Consider the following 19,462-nt stretch of genomic DNA (forward strand, 5'->3'; position numbering starts at 1 on the left):
GGGTCATTTAGTTTGGGCTTAGTTTGGGTCAATTAGTTTGGGCTTAGTTTGGGTCAATTAGTTTGGGTCAATTTGTTTGGGCTTAGTTTGGGTCAATTAGTTTGGGTCAATTTGTTTGGGCTTAGTTTGGGTCAATTAGTTTGCATCAATTTGTTTGGGCTTAGTTTGGGCTTAGTTTGGGTCAATTAGTTTGGGCTTAGTTTGGGTCAATTAGTTTGGGCTTAATTTGTGTCAATTAGTTTGGGCTTAGTTTGGGTCAATTAGTTTGGGCTTAGTTTGGGTCATTTAGTTTGGGTCAATTAGTTTGGGCTTAGTTTGGGTCAATTAGTTTGGGCTTAGTTTGGGTCAATTAGTTTGGGCTTAGTTTGGGTCATTTAGTTTGGGCTTAGTTTGGGTCATTTAGTTTGGGCTTAGTTTGGGTCATTTAGTTTGGGCTTAGTTTGGGTCAAATAGTTTGGGCTTAGTTTGGGTCAATTAGTTTGGGTCATTTAGTTTGGGCTTAGTTTGCGTCATTTAGTTTGGGCTTAGTTTGGGTCATTTAGTTTGGGCTTAGTTTGGGTCATTTAGTTTGGGCTTAGTTTGGGTCATTTAGTTTGGGCTTAGTTTGGGTCAATTAGTTTGGGCTTAGTTTGGGTCAATTAGTTTGGGTCATTTAGTTTGGGCTTAGTTTGCGTCATTTAGTTTGGGCTTAGTTTGGGTCATTTAGTTTGGGCTTAGTTTGGGTCAATTAGTTTGGGCTTAGTTTGGGTCAATTAGTTTGGGCTTAGTTTGGGTCAATTAGTTTGGGCTTAGTTTGGGTCAATTAGTTTGGGCTTAGTTTGGGTCAATTAGTTTGGGCTTAGTTTGGGTCAATTAGTTTGGGCTTAGTTTGGGTCATTTAGTTTGGGCTTAGTTTGGGTCAATTAGTTTGGGTCATTTAGTTTGGGCTTAGTTTGCGTCATTTAGTTTGGGCTTAGTTTGGGTCATTTAGTTTGGGCTTAGTTTGGGTCATTGTACAAATGATTATAATTATGTTCCGGCCCCCCGATCAAAAATCTGCCCGTGGCTGAATTGAGTTGCCTAACCCTGATGTACAGGTTGCCCTCTACCATCTATAGCACTAAGCTAATAATAATATATAACCTGGCCTTTGAGTGTCCGTGAGTGTGTTTCTGCTGCCAGTGTGGTCTCAAGGAAAATAAATAATAATATATAACCTGGCCTTTGAGTGTCCGTGAGTGTGTTTCTGCTGCCAGTGTGGTCTCAAGGAAAATAAATAATAATATATAACCTGGCCTTCGAGTGTCCGTGAGTGTGTTTCTGCTGCCAGTGTGGTCTCAAGGAAAATAAATAATAATATATAACCTGGCCTTTGAGTGTCCGTGAGTGTGTTTCTGCTGCCAGTGTGGTCTCAAGGAAAATAAATAATAATATATAACCTGGCCTTTGAGTGTCCGTGAGTGTGTTTCTGCTGCCAGTGTGGTCTCAAGGAAAATAAATAATAATATATAACCTGGCCTTTGAGTGTCCGTGAGTGTGTTTCTGCTGCCAGTGTGGTCTCAAGGAAAATAAATAATAATATATAACCTGGCCTTCGAGTGTCCGTGAGTGTGTTTCTGCTGCCAGTGTGGTCTCAAGGAAAATAAATAATAATATATAACCTGGCCTTCGAGTGTCCGTGAGTGTGTTTCTGCTGCCAGTGTGGTCTCAAGGAAAATAAATAATAATATATAACCTGGCCTTCGAGTGTCCGTGAGTGTGTTTCTGCTGCCAGTGTGGTCTCAAGGAAAATAAATAATAATATATAACCTGGCCTTCGAGTGTCCGTGAGTGTGTTTCTGCTGCCAGTGTGGTCTCAAGGAAAAGAAGTAGACTCAAACAAACATGGGAACGTGGGAATTGAGGTCAAGTATCTTCTACCTCCCACACTAAAGGTCAGGTTCCTTTGTAAAACCTAGCGTGTATTAGTCAGGGCATTAAATTACATCACTATCTGATTGTAGGTGATTTAAAGCTGTGCCAGTCCAGCCGTTCTGGGCACATTGCCCCTGGCTAACAAACTCACCTCTAACTAGGCAGCAGAACTACCTCTCTGATGTTGTTGATACATTTTATAAGGACAAGCCAGCATCCCACATGGAGCCCTATTCCTTAGTAAACTGTCTTAGAAAAATATTTGCTATCTAGAACCTAAAGCAGTTCTTCAGCTTTCCCCATAGGAGAACCCTTCAAAGAACCCTTTTTGGTTCCAGGTAGAACCCTTTTTGGTTCCAGGTAGAACCCTTTTGTTTCCAGGTAGAACCCTTTTGGGTTCCATGTAAAACCATTTCCACAGATGATTCTAAATGGAACCTGTTTGTAATGCATGTCACTATTTGTAGCTGTGTAGTCTGTTTGTTTGTGTTGTTGATCTTGGCTAGATTAATGTTCCGGTCGGTAGCGAACTAGCACTCACGCAATCACGTGGCTGCTAGCACAGTCATGAAAAGGGGCATGAGGGAAGCCCTACAAAATTATGTTTTTATAAGTAGTTAGAAAGCTCGGGAGCAGGCAATGTTGAAAAGTCATCTTTATACATGTTGCACTTTTCTTGAATGTAGATTTGTAATTTACTAAAACAAGCCGGCAACAAGAAAATTGTGTTGGAAAAAGGTCAAGTTTTTGCTGTGAGCCAATGGGGTAACCTAGGTAACCATAGGATGTTTTCCCCACAGGCGGACGGGGACGCGACATTCTAATACCGATTGGGACTATGTGGCAGCCGAAGAACCCTTTTGGAACCCTTTTTTTATAAGTGTATAGTAAACTACTTTGGACCAGGGCCCTGTTCCAAAGTAATGCACTCATTATGGAATATGGTGCCATTTGGGATGCATCCTAAATTGTTGTTGTGAGTCGCTCTAAAACACAACAACCAACCAAGGTCTGCTTGCGTCAACAGCTGAAGAAAACAAGGACAACTTGGATCTCAATATCAAGGCAACCTGAAGGTCCCAGAGACTTCAGCTCTCAGCAGATGAGTCCTGTTCCAGTAATTGATGCAGATATCCTCTTGGGGTGACCAAAACAACTGCTGCCTGCCTGCCTGCAGCCACAGAGTTAGGTAGTGTCCCAAATGGCATCCTATTCCTTATATAATGAGTTACCTATGGGCCCTGGTCAAAAGTAGTGCACTATATAGGGAATCGGGTGTCATTTGGGACAGGCCCACTGAGTTAGTTGGTGCTAGCAGGATGGATGGGTGGATAGAGCCAGACTGGCAACTCGGCCCACAGGGCTGGACAGGCAGGGAGCTGTCTGGGCAGCTTAGCCTAATGAGTGTCAGCTGAGAAGGGCTGTGACTTAGGGTGGTGGTGGTGGTGGGCCAGACTGGTCACACTACACACACCACTCCTACACCCAGGGAAGACAGTACCCATCTCTTCAGACCGAGCCGAGCACTACTAGAGCTGTGAGTAAACCAGAACCTTGGAACCAAGAGCCCAGCGGAACTATAGACCTGTGGCTACTGAATTATGGTGCTACTAGTCTAGTGATGTGATGGCCCTCCTTCTCCCTGCAGTAGGGCCTCTCCGTCCACTATTGGCCTAGCGTCATCCGGGTTAGGGAGGGCTTGGTCGGTAGGGATGTCCTTGTCTCATCGCGCACCAGCGACTCCTGTGGCGGGCCGGGCGCAGTGGTTGCCAGGTGCACGGTGTAGCCTCTGACACATTGGTGCGGCTGGCTTCCGGGTTGGATGCGCGCTGTGTTAAGAATGAGCGATGAGACAAGATAGTAGCTACTACAACAATTGGATACCACGAAATTGGGGAGAAAAAGGGGTCAAATTTAAAAAAATAAAGAAGACATTACCTCATAACCTGCTGACATTACCTCAACTTAAAACCCACAACATCTCAAATGGCACCCTATTCACTATTTAGTGCACTACATATGACCAGGGCCAATAAGGAATAAACGGTCATTTGGGATGAACAATTTGGTCAAAAGTAATGCACTATGTAGGCATTTGGCACACGCCAAAAACTTGCGTGCGCTAGATAGCTAGCTAGTTAGCATTTATGTTAATATCCCCGATCTAACACTAGAGATTAGGCATTAAATAACCTGACACCAGACCGGCTTTTTCCCCTCAACTCAATACTGGCGTGTGTCTGTTTTCAATAAACAATGGACTACACAAAGGTTTTCATTTATAAAAACGAACTCCCTCGTCTTTTCCAGGCAACTCAGTGCTGAAGTGGTACTGAACGTTTTTCTCTCAGGAACAGCAGGCGAAAGGGTGACCAATATTGAAATAGAAAGACGTCTTCAATGTTAATGAAACAGAAGTCGTTCTGTGGTCCATTGAAGCTCTCTCAGGGGCCTACTTTGTGTGCGTGACTGGCTACTTGTTAATGCACAGCCCTTCTATATTGATTATTTACACACTGACTGATTCATTGACTCAAGTATATATCAGCCAAACACATTGCACAGTTAAAGACAACTATTCACTCTTTATTGTCTTGATAGGTCAACTTGTATATTTATAATGGGTTGATTTATACAAACTACTACCACATATGTGCCTTTCCCATTGTAAATGTAAATGTGCATGCTTTCAATGGTAACGTTTTTAGAGCTGGTGTTACAGCCAAACTGTTTATTATGGAGAATGGCTTGCATAGAAAGGCTCGTCTACACAATTCCTTTCCATATCATTTGCATGGCATTTGAAAGAGCTGGAACTGGCATTCAACAGTGGACTGACATTGCAACCACATTGCACACAGCCTTTGCATGTCATCCTTATTTGACTACGTAATCCAAATAACAGACATTACAATAATATATCCAAAGCAGGTGCCTGGTGACCTGGTTCACTAAGTACACAGTCCTTAGGGGAAGAACACACACACATAGGTATGCACAGGTACGCACAGGTAGGCCCGCATGCACACACAATTGTCGGGACATTGTGGTCCTGATAAGGTAGGAAAACAAATTCACACACACACAATTTATATGATCCAGACGCATGCAACTTTCTGCTTCAGTCAGTTACATTTCTCTTCATGTATCAAATGAATAACAAATACTTGATGTATTGTCATGGCCAGTAGAGAGATGTCCACACAGACCAGGGGCAGACAGGCTCAGATCGCAGATAACAGATGCCTATCAGTCAGTAGAGAGGAAACCAGCAGGAAGACTATAATATCTATAGTCTTCAAGAGTTCTCATGCCAGTGATAGGAACTCACAAGAAGAAAGCCTGACTGACCATCAACCATCACTCCCCCGAGAGGAGACAGAGACAGAGATGGAGAGACATGTGACAGGGAGAGGGAGAGAGAAGGCCCTTGAGAGACTCTATTCTCATCCGGAATGCATCAGGTCTTTAATACCTGAACCTATGGACACGACCACAACCAGCAGGGAAGGAAAGAAATCAATATAGCTTCAATATCATGTATATCTGAGTACACTGGAGAGCATCTACAGGGTTCCAAAAAGGGTTCCAAAAGGGTTATTATGTCCCCATAGGAGAACCCTTTTTGGCTCCAGATAGAACCCTTTTTGGTTCCATGTAGAACCCTCAGTAGAAAGGGTTCTACATGGAACCCAAAATGATTATTTAAATGATTCTCCTTTGGGGACAGGTTCTAGATAGCATGTTTTTTTTCTAAGAGTGTATGTTCCACTCAATACCTGTTTAGTATTGGACTGAAGTCTCTCAAGGTTTTACCTTCACCCTGATGCCTTGTTGTCATATACAGTACAGAGTTTCCCCTGGGATTTCTTTCAGCAGCTGTCGCAGAGTAAAATAAAAGGTTTTATCAGTGGTGGTGTGCGGCTGCAAAATGCATATAGGGGAAACACTGCAGTACAGGCCTCTAAAATGGACAAATGCCGCTTCAGCATCTAAAGAGCCCCTCAGTATTAGTGAGCAGTGCTCTATTGCTCTCTCAATAAAAGCTTTGGAGCTGAATACAAAGGACACTCTACTCCCAGTAACTGTGCTGCACAGAAGCACACTCATTACTAGCCTAGATGCCAGTCTGTTTTGGATCTCTTGCCAACTCCTTGTCATGCCTCAATTCCATGAGGAGTTGGCAAGAGAGTATAAACAGACTGGCATCTAGGCTTACTCATTAGACGTCTGCTCATAACTACTATAATGTAAAGGCTAGGGAAAAAATACAATTCATCATCATAAGTCACGATATTCATCCTCTCTGTTGTCAAGGGGGATTCATCCGAACAATGTTTTCTACAAGTTATTGTGTGCAATCCCATTGTAACATAATGATAATAACATACATGAATTAAAAGGTGTCTTTGAGATTAGACTGATCCACAGTGAATACCGCCATCGAGAAAAAGAACATGTACATCAAACACAATGCTCCTACATGTACAGCAGGGTAGGTTATTGTTGAATTGCCATGATAATTAACCAAGACAATCTTATGACTCAGCATCTTGTGTGTGTGTGTGTGAGTTCTGAGAGTGTGAGAAATACAGGCAGACAGACCGGATGACAGAAATACAGACAGAGAGAGGAAGGGGGCAGTGGGGCACCAATTTCGCCTCGAGAACTATCCCTTCTATTGCTTCCACTGTCATTCCATTAGGTTGCACTGTGTTCGCACCGTCAATAATTATAGATCATCTATAGCAGAGATGGGCAACTGGCGGCCGCATTTGGCCTGTGTACCCCCTTCTGAAGGCCCTCTGATCTTTGTTTTCTTCTTTTTATGTCACCTAATATTTTTTGGATTGCTAAATTAGTTTAGCAGCCATCTATCTAAACTTGTTATCATGGGTGAATTACCGGTGTGTGGGCCCCAATTGATTTTGTTAGTCAGTCTCACTCAGATATCATATTAAAAACTGCAAACATTCTCTCCACCCTATGGCAAAATGTGTGAAAATGTGTTATAAAATTGCAAATATCTTCTCTCCGTCCCATGGCAAAATGTGTAGAATGGCATCAAACTTGCTTTAAAACTGCAACATTTGTTCTACACCCCATGGCACAATTTGTAGAATTGCAAGAAATTAACTCTAAAATGTAAAAAAATTCTGTCTCTGCTGGGTGGTTCTAATGATGTGGGTATGCAAACCCGTGAGCAACTGCGCCCCTCATGTTCAGATTTTTTGTGGCCCCCACCCCCATTAATTAAAGTTGCCCATCCCTGATCTACAGCCTACCTGCCAAGCTCTCCTAATCTAAAACGATCCAACAACTGTAGCATAATCATAGATAATGAAGATGATTTCCGTCTAAATCAAACAAGAGGTCGCTTTGTCTTAAATCATCACTGAGCAATTGCAACAAGTAAAACAATAGCATAGCTTATCATTAGAAACATCTGCAGTAAGCTTTTTTTTAAAAAAACGGAACAGGGAGAGAAGGTTTTGGTAGCTTAGACAATAGGTTGTGAGTAAACCGGGAATGCCGATGTTTCAGCACCATACGTGCTGGACCGAACCAAAGCAGCGCGTCAAATTCACTCGCGTACTAGACTGGCTGAGGAGGACAACGACGGACCGTTCTCCCTGCGGCGCCGACTATGTGTTCAGTAATTAACATAAAAAGGTTATAACAGCATACGAATTATATCAATGATGCTTTTATTTCACGTGGGCAAACAAGATAAAATGATTGATTGGTTCAATAGGCTACGGCCGCCAACAAACTACCAATATACCATTCTAGGTGATCCATCATGGGCAAATCCCGTCTTCAAATGTAACATTTTTAAATAAATAAAAAATGCAGAGGTAGGTCGCATTTGAAGTGTCCACAAAATATGTCCGGCACTCTTCGGCAGTCAGACACAGTCGCAATGAACAATGCGTCCTTACTCTGAATCAATTCAATTGAGTACCTCAAATTATTTATATTAATTCATGCACTGATGCACACAATGAGAAAACTTAATAAAACCAACATGGTGATATGAATTAATAAAATAGCAGATACAGGCAAAAACTAATGACCATTTTCCACTTACATTATGGTTTTCATCTATATATATATAAATATGTCATCATACCTGTTCGTTGCAGTGGCTTTGCAGTAGAACTCGTTCTCAGAGCACAGTGACTGGCAACGGAATCCTGGGCCCACTTCACCCCTCCCGCTACTCCGTGACTACCGTAAGTATTTCAAGAGGGGCGCAAGCGAATTCAATACAGTCTATACCGGTCTATTATATACACTGCACCTGTTTGCCTAGTATAACTCATAGGCTGTAGAGGATGTAGCAAAATGTGTTACAGTGAACCATGGAGTAAAATCCTAACATAACATTTCCATTTCTAATAAAAGCAAATGACTATGACACTTGGTTAGGATGATATTATCAATGGAGTGCTATTTTGACATTCAAAACAGCACTCAACACCAGCCTATCACTTCTTTAGGTAGGCTACCATTTTGCACACAGCAAAACAGCACTCAACACCAGCCTATCACTTCTTTAGGTAGGCTACCATTTTGCACACAGCAAAACAGCACTCAACACCAGCCTATCACTTCTTTAGGTAGGCTACCATTTTGCACACAGCAAAACAGCTTGCACACAATGCATTGAGGGCAGGCAGACTTATGTGAAGTACAGTGAGCAGGATGACTGCTGGCACCCTATTCCCTTTATAGTGCACTTCTTGACCAGGACCCATACGCAAATGTTCCCTCAAAAAATGTGTTCCCTCTAATGGCCATTGGACTAGTATGTTATTAGGATCTCCATTCACGGTTGCTGAAGCAGCAGCTACTTTTCCTGGTGTCCACACAAAACATGACATAATGCAGCGTATCAATAGACAATAACCGCTCAAGGCTGTTTAGGGAATAGAATGCCATTTGGGATGCACATATGGTGTTAGTTATTATGACTCACTGAAACGCATTGGAGAGGGCAGGCTTTTTTCATCATGCAGATCAACACCCTACCCTTGTTTCAGGTCAACCCTCATAAACAGCAACCAGTAACCTGGACTTTGTCCCAAATGGCACCCCATTTCCTATATAGTGCGCTACTTTTGGCCAGACCCCTATACTGCAAATAGGGTGCCACTTAGAATGTAGGCCTAGTCTACCAGGCTGGTTAGGTCATGTTGTTGATGTTTTTTCCTGGTCATACCCAGTTGGCCTATTGTGGAAACACATTTAACCTTTTTACACCTTATAATAAACTGCAAAACAGATACTACTTCACAGTGAGTAAACAGACCTTTTCCTTGGCCTTGCCTTTTGCTGTTATGTGATGGGTGCATAGCCGAGGGATGTGATGGGTGCATAGCCGAGGGATGTGATGGGTGCATAGCCGAGGGATGTGATGGGTGCATAGCCGAGGGATGTGATTGGTGCATAGCCGAGGGATGTGATGGGTGCATAGCCGAGGGATGTGATTGGTGCATAGCCGAGGGAAGTGATAGGTGCATAGCCGAGGGAACTAGGGATGCTAAGGGTGCTGCAGCACCCCCTGAAAAATCTGAACAATAATGAAAACTATTTCAAAAAACATATTGGAGAAAAAAAACGTTCCATAAATGTACTACACTGGGCCTTTACTAGTCATGGATTAGCGGACCAATACAGCCATCTGTAGCGAAGGTAAATATTTTTTCTTTGCCCACCCAGCTTCCTGCAGCTATGGATGCATTCTGCTTGAAGGTTTAAAGCCCCCATGCAGTCTGTAAAAATGTCTACTCTGTCTACTAAATCAATGTGCTTATTTAATGAAAACTGCAAAATACATTTTTTTTTTACATTTATTTCCCTGAGCCTCCTTTGGTCCTTAAAAAGCTCAGCCTGATTGTGTTGGCGTTATGAAACGTATGTGAAGATATTTACAGTGCCTTGCAAAAGTATTCTTCCCCCTTGGCATTTTTCCTATTTTGTTGCATTACAACCTATCATTTAAATAGATTTTTATTTGGATTTCATGTAATGGGCATACACAAAATAGTCCAAATTGGTGAAGTGAAAAAAAATGACTTGTTTAAAAGAATGATATAATTTTCTTTTGGAAAAGTGCTGCGTGCATATCTATTCACCCCCCTTCGCTATGAAGCCCCTAAATAAGATCTGGTGCAACCAATTACCTTCAGAAGTCACATAAGAAGTCACATAAGTCCACCTGTGTGCTATCTAAGTGTCACATGATCTGTCACATGATCTCAGTATATATACACACCTGTTCTGAAAGGCCCCAGGGTCTGCAACACCACCAAGCAAGCGGCACCATGAAGACCAAGGAGCTCTCCAAAAAGGTCAGGGACAAAGTTGTGGAGAAGTACAGATCAGGGTTGGGTTATAAAAAATATCGGAAACGTTGAACATCCCACAGAGCACCATTAAATCCATTATTAAAAAATGGAAAGAATATGGCACCACAACAAACCTGTCAAGAAAGGGCTGCACACCAAAACTCAAAGTCCAGGCAAAGAGACCCCTGAAGAAGCTGCAAAGCTCCACAGCGGAGATTGGAATATCTGTCCATAGGAACACTTTAAGAAATAGGGGGAATAGTTATGCACACTCAAGTTCTGTTTTTTTTTGTCTTATTTCTTGTTTGGTTCACAAAAAATATGTTGCATCTTCAAAGTGGTAGGCATGTTGTGTAAATCAAGTGATACAAAACACCCCAACAATATATTTTAATTCCAGGTTGTAAGGTAACAAAATAGGAAAAATGCCAAAGGGGTGAATACTTTTGCAAGCCACTGTACATATACAGCCCTGATTGGCTGATAGGATGGTCAATAGCTCACCCCCTTAGCCAGATGAACAACCATTGGTCTATTATAATCAGATCACATTGGGACAAAAGTTCACCTGAACAGGCTGACATTTCAGGCATTTTTTCCAAACAGCTCTAAAACTAAACAGCCGTTTTCATCATTTTCACAAATGCAGTGTTATTTCAAACTTATGTAAAAAAAATATATATTATAATGCAAAAATCACATTTAAAAAAAAAATTCATTGCTCCTTTAAGCACACTTCACAGATGTTATAAGGGCAATGGCTCCCCTAGTTTACAGGTCAGGGATAATGAAGGAGAGGAAAATGAATCTCATTAGATACAACCCCCCTCCTCCACCCTTGTTCTCCAAACCTGCCTCAGTTGGAGCTGAAAACATTGAGCGCTACTTGCCTGCAATTAGCCTTCCAAATGTCACCCTATTCCCTACATAGTGTACTACTTTTGACCTGAGCCATATGGGCCCTGGATAAAAGTAGAGCTCTAGAGAATAGGTTGACATTTGGGACACACCTCCTGCTGATGCTACTGAAGGTTAAAATGGTATGTTCACAAACTACTTTTAAGGCCTCGAACTTAACAAGTTTGTGTCCCACTACATTCTTATAAAAGACAACACTGCCACACTTTGTTGAGCACGGGTAAAACAGTCATTACACAGTAACTGTTTTGACTGCTCAATACAGTAGTACAGAGACACCTTAATGAACCTCTGCCAGCACAGAAGTTCACCTGTAGAATCATGGGGACATGAACAGAAACTGGCATCCGATGTTCTGTGGTCGGTTGCGGTAAGACAACCCCCCCGCTGCTTTTAACCGTTTGTCGGCAGTCTGTTTTGTCCTTAATAATGTGACAACAATAGTCAGACAACAGTGGCCTGAATGATTTTAAAGTCATCAACAGAGATGACACCGCTGTCAAACTCAGACAAGCAGTACACCAACTAAAAACCTTACTGTCTGGTCTGTATAAAAATCGTATGAAAAAATAATAATCTGCTTACCAAGAAATAAACTGGTGAGAAAAAAATATGTTTGTAGCTGGAAACGGATGATTATTATGGAACATCTACATAGGCGTACAGAGGTCCATTATGAGCAACTATCCCTCCTGTGTTCCAATGACAAGTTACTAATCCAAGTTTATAATTTTAAAAGGCTAATTGGCCATTAGAAAACCCTTTTGCAATAATGTTAGCACAGCTGAAAACTATTGTTCTGATTAAAGCAATAAAACTGGCCTTCTTTAGAACAGTTGAGTATCTGGAGCATCAGCATTTGTGGGTTCGATTACAGGCTCAAAATGGCCAGAAACAAAGAACTTTCTTCTGAAACTCGTCAGTCTATTCTTGTTCTGATAAATTAAGGCTATTCCATGCGAGAAATTGCCAAGAAACTGAAGATCTCATACAACTCTGTGTAATACTCCCTTCACAGAACAGTGCAAACTGGCCCTAACCAGAATAGAAAGAGGAGTGGGAGACCCCGGTGCACAACTGAGCAAGAGGACAAGTACATTAGTGTCTAGTTTGAGAAACAGACGCCTCACAAGTCCTCAACTGGCAGCTTCATTAAATAGTACCCGCAAAACACCAGTCTCAACGTCAACAGTAAAGCGGCGACTCCGGGATGCTGGCCTTCTAGCCAAGACTAGACATTAGATTGAAGAGTTTCAGAAGAAAGTTCTTTGTTTCTGGTCATTTTGAGCCTGTAATCGAACCCACAAATGCTGATGCTCCAGATACTCAACTAGTCTAAAGAAGGCCAATTTTATTGCTTCTTTAAATCAGAACAAAAGTTTTTCAGCTGTGCTAACATAATTGAAAAAGGGTTTTCTAATGATCAATTAGCCTTTTAAAATGATCAACTTGGATTAGCTAACACAACGGGCCATTGGAACAAAGGAGTGATAGTTGCTCATAATGGGCCTATGTAGATATTCCATTAAAAATCTGCCCTTTCCAGCTACAATAGTCATTTACAACATTAACAATGTCTACACTGTATTTCTGATCAACTTGCTGTTATTTTAATGGTCAAATTTTTTATTTATATACAATATTAAATTGCATAATCAGACATGCAAAAATAAATAACAGGCAACAACTATTTACATACTGTGGTACATTGTCAGCCAAGGTTACGATCGATTGTGCACTGGTACACAGATCTTCAATATGAATGCAGGTCAGGGTAACTTTAAAAATGTTAAATGTGTACATGTTGAATATCCAACACAATCCCATCCAAAACCTTAAAATACAGCAGAGGAACTGAAAGGAATAAAACAAATCACAATGTTTTAAATAAATAAAACACTCCTCCAAAACATTTGAATCCAAATAAAATATCACTGTGTTTAGGAAATGTAGCAAGTGTACATTAAAATGAGGTACACATTATGTGTGACATCTACTCCAGGGAGTTCAGAGCTCCTCTTGTATCTCTGTCCCTTTGGGTCCCTTTGGGTCTCCTAAACTCCTGAAGGGATCTGGAGAGGAGAAACAACACAGGTAGTTAAAACAGCGTGGAACACTCTTGCCATATATAACCATTAATTTACCATTAACCAATGGATGAGTGGGTGCAGTTACATGTATTTGGTCTCATAAACTTCTTAAACTTATTGTTTTATAACAAATCCAGCCGAGCTATATATGTTTTATTTATTTAACCTTTTTATAACTAGGCAAGTCAGTTAAGAACCAATTCTTATTTACAATGATGGCCTAACCCGGCCAAACCCGGGCGACGCTGGGCCAATTGGGACTCCCAATCACGGCCAGTTGTGATACAACCTGAAATCGAACCAGGGTCTGTAGTGACACCTCTAGCACTGATATGCAGTGGCTTAGACCGCTGTGCCAATCGGGAGCAATACAGTACAACTAATGTTTTTTTTTAATTGTTGTTATTATTACCATTTATTTTTTTAACCTATACACTTGTACATGAAATATTTAAAATCTACATATCAACAATAAAAAGTGAAACATTATGAACTGTCTGTGTCAGTGGCTGTGATGTACCTGTGCCATGGTAAAGCCAAGTCATTTCAGAGGACTGCGGTAAGGGTGTTGTTCTCATTGTCTCCAGCAGGTGGTGGTGATGTACTGGACAGGGCTGAGAATGGGGGTGACTGAACAGAGCTGCTGCTGTCATCTGTGCTGCTGGTGGAATCTGCCTTATCCCTCTCCTCCCAGCGAGCCTCATCCTCACACAGCGGGAACACACGACTCTCCCATGGGAGTCGTGGCTGCAGACCAAGGGAGGTAGGAGGAGGGAGTTTTATTATTATTTATTTAACCTTTATTTAACCACGTAAGCTAATTGAGAACAAGTTCTCATTTACAACTGCGACCTGGCCAAGATAAAGCAAAGCAGTGCGACACAAACAACAACACAGAGTTACACATGGAATAAACAAGCGTACAGTCAATAACACAATAGAAAAAAAGTCTATATACAGTGTGTGCAAAACAACAATTTAGCAAATGAACACTGGGGTGATAGATGAGGAGTTGGTGATGAGCAAGTAGAAATACTGGTGTGCAAAAGAGCAGAAAAGTAAATAAAAACAATATGGAGATGAGGTAGGTAGATTAGGTGGGCTATTTACAGATGGGCTATGTACAGCTGCAGTGATCGGTTAGCTGTTCAGATAGCCAATGTTTAAAGTTAGTGAGGGAAATATAAGTATCCAGCTTCAGCGATTTTTGCAATTCGTTCCAGTCATTGGCAGCAGAGAACTGGAAGGAAAGGCGGCCAAAGGAGGTGTTGGATTTGGGGATGACCAGTGAGATATACCTGCTGGAGCGCATGCTATGGGTGTGTGTTGTTATCGTGACCAGTGAGCTGAGATATGGCAAAGCTTTACCTAGCATAGACTTATAGATGACCTGGAGCCAGTGGGTCTGGCGACGAATATGTAGCATGGGCCAGCCAACGAGAGCATACAGGCTTTGGTGACAAAACGGATGGCAGTGTGGTAGACTACATCCAGTTTGCTGAGTAGAGTACTGGAAGCTATTTTGTAAATGACATCGCTGAAGTCAAGGATCGGTAGTATAGTCAGTTTTACGAGGGTATGTTTGGCGGCATGAGTGGAGGAGGCTTTGTTGCGAAATAGGAAGCAGATTCTAGATATAATTTTGGATTGGAGATGTTTAATATGAGTCTGGAAGGAGAGTTTACAGTCTAGCCAGACACCTAGGTATTTGTAGTTGTCCACATATTCTAAGTCAGAACCGTCGAGAGTAGTGATGCTAGTCAGGCGGGCGGGTGCGGGCAGCGAACGGTTGAAAATAATGAATTTGGTTTTACTAGTGTTTAAGAGCAGTTGGAGGCCACGGAAGGAGTGTTGTATGTCATTGAAGCTCGTTTGGAGGTTAGTTAACACAGTGTCCAAAGAAGAGTAATGAGGGTTACATTAGATGAGGATATTACATGTATCACTTTCAGCAAAAATGACATTGAGATGGTATAATACTATATTTTCTTCTACGATAAAATATATTATTTAAAACCATAATTCACAATAACGCAAGCTGAAGGTCGAATGACAAGTACAGAATCAGCCATTGACAGGCTTCCAGTGAAGTGAGGGTGGTCCCTGTGACTTTCACACCCTGCGCCCCAGGGAGCGTGCAGCCTGTACACTGAATGTGCGACTGAAAGTGGGCACTCTCCGTACCTCCTTACAAGCACCAAGATGACAGACACCACTCCCAGTCTATCATAACCAGACTCTTGACTTAATAAAGCACCACGGAGGTAAAATAAATATCCCTGTTCTGCCACCTTAGAACCAGTTAAACGTTACAGTCCGTCTCTCTCTCTCTGTTGAAGTCATGTAGGAACAATATTCACATCATTTATCTGCCAATACTAAGATCTCAAAGTAATTTGGTTAAATTCAGCATCTTCTGTGTAGGTTTTGAATGGTAAAAGAGATGTAAATGTGCCTGTTAGGGATGTTATCGGTAAACCGTTGATCAGTTAGCCGCTGAAAATGTATTTGACCGATCATGCTTATTGGTTAATAAAAGGTAAATTAGCATAATTTAGAGGAATTAAATTGGCGGGTGTGTATTTTTGTTAGTCTGTTATGCATCTGGTTTATCACACACGTACTGCATACTGAGCTTAGTTTGAGTGGAATATCACCTGTCAGGCAGCGGGGTTGGTTGATGCTTGAAGTGAAACCTGTAGGCTAATACAAGACCAGCCATTGCGCAAAAATTCTTATTACAATTCCAGTGAAAACAGAGTTGGCTCGTCTATTGGCTAGTCTATTAGCGCGTCTATTGAACAGAGGAGGATCCCAGCTTTCTATTGATACTATTATAAAATCAGCATTTCTCTCCTGTTCTACTGGATTCCATATCAACTTGATTTAGCTGTCAGCACGCTTAAAGCACAATCCTAGTCATATGGTAACACTTTACATGACACCTATCGTCATAACACATTATGACACATTCATAACCATGTCATAATATCATGACATCTGAACGTTCATAACCTGTCATACGGTCATAACACTGTCATGACATATTTAGACCTGTTGTGACATATACTGAAATAAATGATCCCAGAAATGTTCCAGACACACAAAAAGTTTATTTCTCTCAAATTGTGTGCACAAATTTGTAATCTATCCACCTGACAGGTGTGGCTTATCAAAAAGCTGAATAAACAGCATGATCAAAACACAGGTGCACCTTGTGTTAGGGACAATAAAAGGCCACTCTAAAATGTGTAGTTTTGTCACAACATGATGCCACAGATATCTCAAGTTTTGAGGGAGCTTGCAAATGGTATGCTGACTGCAGGAAGGTCCATCAGAGCAGCTGCCAGAGAATTGATGTCATTTTAGAGAATTTGGCTGTACGTCCAACTGGCCTCTCAACCGCAGACCCCGTGTAACCGTGCCAGCCCAAGTCCTCCATATCCGGCTTCTTCACCTGAGGGATCATTTGAGACCAGCCACCCGGACAGCTGATGAAACTGTGGGTTTGCACAACCAAAGAATTTCTGCACAAACTATCAGAAACCGTCTCAGGGAAGCGTATCCGCATGCTCGTCGTCCTCACCAGGGTCTTGACCTGACTGCAGTTCAGCATCGTAACCTACTTCAGTGTGCAAATGCTGCTCTTTACGGATGAATCCCGGTTTCAACTGTACCAGGCAGATGGCAGCGTGTATGGCATCGTGTGGGCGAGCAGTTTGCTGATGTCAACATTGTGAACAGAGTTCCCAATGGTGGTGGTGCGGTTATGGTATGGGAAGGCATAAGATACAGACAACGAACACAATGGCATTTTATCAATGGCAATTTGAATGCACAGAGGTACCGTGATGAGATCCTGAGGCCCATTGTTGTGCCATTCATACACCACCATCAAGGATCTTTACACAAATTCCTGGAATCTGAAAATGTCCCAGTTCTTCCATGGTCTGAATACTCAGACATTGAGCATGTTTGGGATCTGTACATAATTCCTGGACAGAGGCTAACGACTGTTTAGTCTAAATTACACTGTAATGCCTGGAAATACGATGACATTGCTAAAATAGTTTAATTTGTAGTAGGAAACCATTTTGCCAGCATTATCATGACGTCAAATGGACTTTAGACAGATGGCAATGTTGTCATTAGCTAGTGAAGTAAGTCAAAAACATTAGCTAGCTAAAATCCGGTGACCTCCCCTCAATCTTAGCTAACGTAATACTGCATCTAAAGTCAATCTGGCAACATCAAAATGATGACAAAAGGTTTTGATGGTAAATATTGGCCTCCTTTTGAATTGCATTGTATTTCCAAGCCACTGTGTTAGAGCCGATTTGGACATATTTGTATAAAATACAGAGCTCCATGTAAGTTTGTGTAAATATATTAAATATGAATGTATATGACGAACTATTAGGTACATACCTTTATGATTTACAGTGCATTGCGAAAGTATTCGGCCCCCTTGAACTTTGCGACCTTTTGCCACATTTCAGGCTTCAAACATAAAGATATAAAACTGTATTTTTTTGTGAAGAATCAACAACAAGTGGGACACAATCATGAAGTGGAACGACATTTATTGGATATTTCAAACTTTTTTAACAAATCAAAAACTGAAAAATTGGGCGTGCAAAATTATTCAGCCCCCTTAAGTTATTACTTTGTAGCGCCACCTTTTGCTGCGATTACAGCTGTAAGTCGCTTGGGGTATGTCTCTATCAGTTTTGCACATCGAGAGACTGACATTTTTTCTCATTCCTCCTTCCAAAACAGCTCGAGCTCAGTGAGGTTGGATGGAGAGCATTTGTGAACAGCAGTTTTCAGTTCTTTCCACAGATTCTCGATTGGATTCAGGTCTGGACTTTGACTTGGCCATTCTAACACCTGGATATGTTTATTTTTGAACCATTCCATTGTAGATTTTGCTTTATGTTTTGGATCATTGTCTTGTTGGAAGACAAATCTCCGTCCCAGTCTCAGGTCTTTTGCAGACTCCATCAGGTTTTCTTCCAGAATGGTCCTGTATTTGGCTCCATCCATCTTCCCATCAATTTTAACCATCTTCCCTGTCCCTGCCGAAGAAAAGCAGGCCCAAACCATGATGCTGCCACCACCATGTTTGACAGTGGGGATGGTGTGTTCAGGGTGATGAGCTGTGTTGCTTTTACGCCAAACATAACGTCTTGCATTGTAGCCAAAAAGTTCAATTTTGGTTTCATCTGACCAGAGCACCTTCTTCCACATGTTTGGTGTGTCTCCCAGGTGGCTTGTGGTAAACTTTAAACAACACTTTTTATGGATATCTTTAAGAAATGGCTTTCTTCTTGCCACTCTTCCATAAAGGCCAGATTTGTGCAATATACGACTGATTGTTGTCCTATGGACAGAGTCTCCCACCTCAGCTGTAGATCTCTGCAGTTCATCCAGAGTGATCATGGGCCTCTTGGCTGCATCTCTGATCAGTCTTCTCCTTGTCTGAGCTGAAAGTTTAGAGGGACGGCCAGGTCTTGGTAGATTTGCAGTGGTCTGATACTCCTTCCATTTCAATATTATCGCTTGCACAGTGCTCCTTGGGATGTTTAAAGCTTGGGAAATCTTTTTGTATCCAAATCCGGCTTTAAACTTCTTCACAACAGTATCTCGGACCTGCCTGGTGTGTTCCTTGTTCTTCATGATGCTCTCTGCACTTTTAACGGACCTCTGAGACTATCACAGTGCAGGTGCATTTATACGGAGACTTGATTACACACAGGTGGATTGTATTTATCATCATTAGTCATTTAGGTCAACATTGGATCATTCAGAGATCCTCACTGAACTTCTGGAGAGAGTTTGCTGCACTGAAAGTAAAGGGGCTGAATAATTTTGCACGGCCAATTTTTCAGTTTTTGATTTGTTAAAAAAGTTTGAAATATCCAATAAATGTCGTTCCACTTCATGATTGTGTCCCACTTGTTGTTGATTCTTCACAAAAAAATACAGTTTTATATCTTTATGTTTGAAGCCTGAAATGTGGCAAAAGGTCGCAAAGTTCAAGGGGGCCGAATACTTTCGCAATGCACTGTATATTTACCTGATTGAGATGTATTCATTTGTTGTTCGTTTTTGGCCCCCCCTCTTGCCCATTCATTGTACTGTGGTAAGTGTGTTAGGATAAAGGCAGGAAGTTGGGCCTTCGGGGGGACGAGTCCTAGCTAGACA

At 41.7% G+C, this 19,462-nt stretch overlaps 2 protein-coding genes across 10 annotated transcripts in view; both read right to left on the minus strand.

The window, feature by feature from the left end:
* map2 (microtubule-associated protein 2) overlaps positions 1-8,126 on the minus strand; it is a 130,697-nt gene extending 122,571 nt beyond the window's left edge. For all 7 annotated transcript variants that reach the window (XM_090230067.1, XM_036974802.2, XM_090230066.1 and 4 more), the window contains exon 1: positions 8,027-8,126. The gene's annotated coding sequence lies outside the window, so the exon portion shown is untranslated. The remainder of the gene's footprint in view (positions 1-8,026) is intronic.
* A 4,647-nt stretch (positions 8,127-12,773) lies between these two features.
* kansl1l (KAT8 regulatory NSL complex subunit 1 like) overlaps positions 12,774-19,462 on the minus strand; it is a 43,747-nt gene continuing 37,058 nt past the window's right edge. For all 3 annotated transcript variants that reach the window (XM_090230069.1, XM_036974809.2, XM_036974808.2), the window contains 2 exons: positions 13,776-14,002; positions 12,774-13,237 (listed from right to left, as the gene is read on the minus strand). In XM_090230069.1, the coding sequence (XP_090086195.1) occupies positions 13,802-14,002 (201 nt within the window). In that variant the 3' untranslated portion in view covers positions 12,774-13,237; positions 13,776-13,801. The remainder of the gene's footprint in view (positions 13,238-13,775; positions 14,003-19,462) is intronic.

The sequence above is a fragment of the Oncorhynchus mykiss genome, chromosome 3 (genome assembly GCF_057628025.1).
Source record: "Oncorhynchus mykiss isolate SJ-2025 chromosome 3, ASM5762802v1, whole genome shotgun sequence".
Taxonomy (NCBI): domain Eukaryota; kingdom Metazoa; phylum Chordata; class Actinopteri; order Salmoniformes; family Salmonidae; genus Oncorhynchus; species Oncorhynchus mykiss.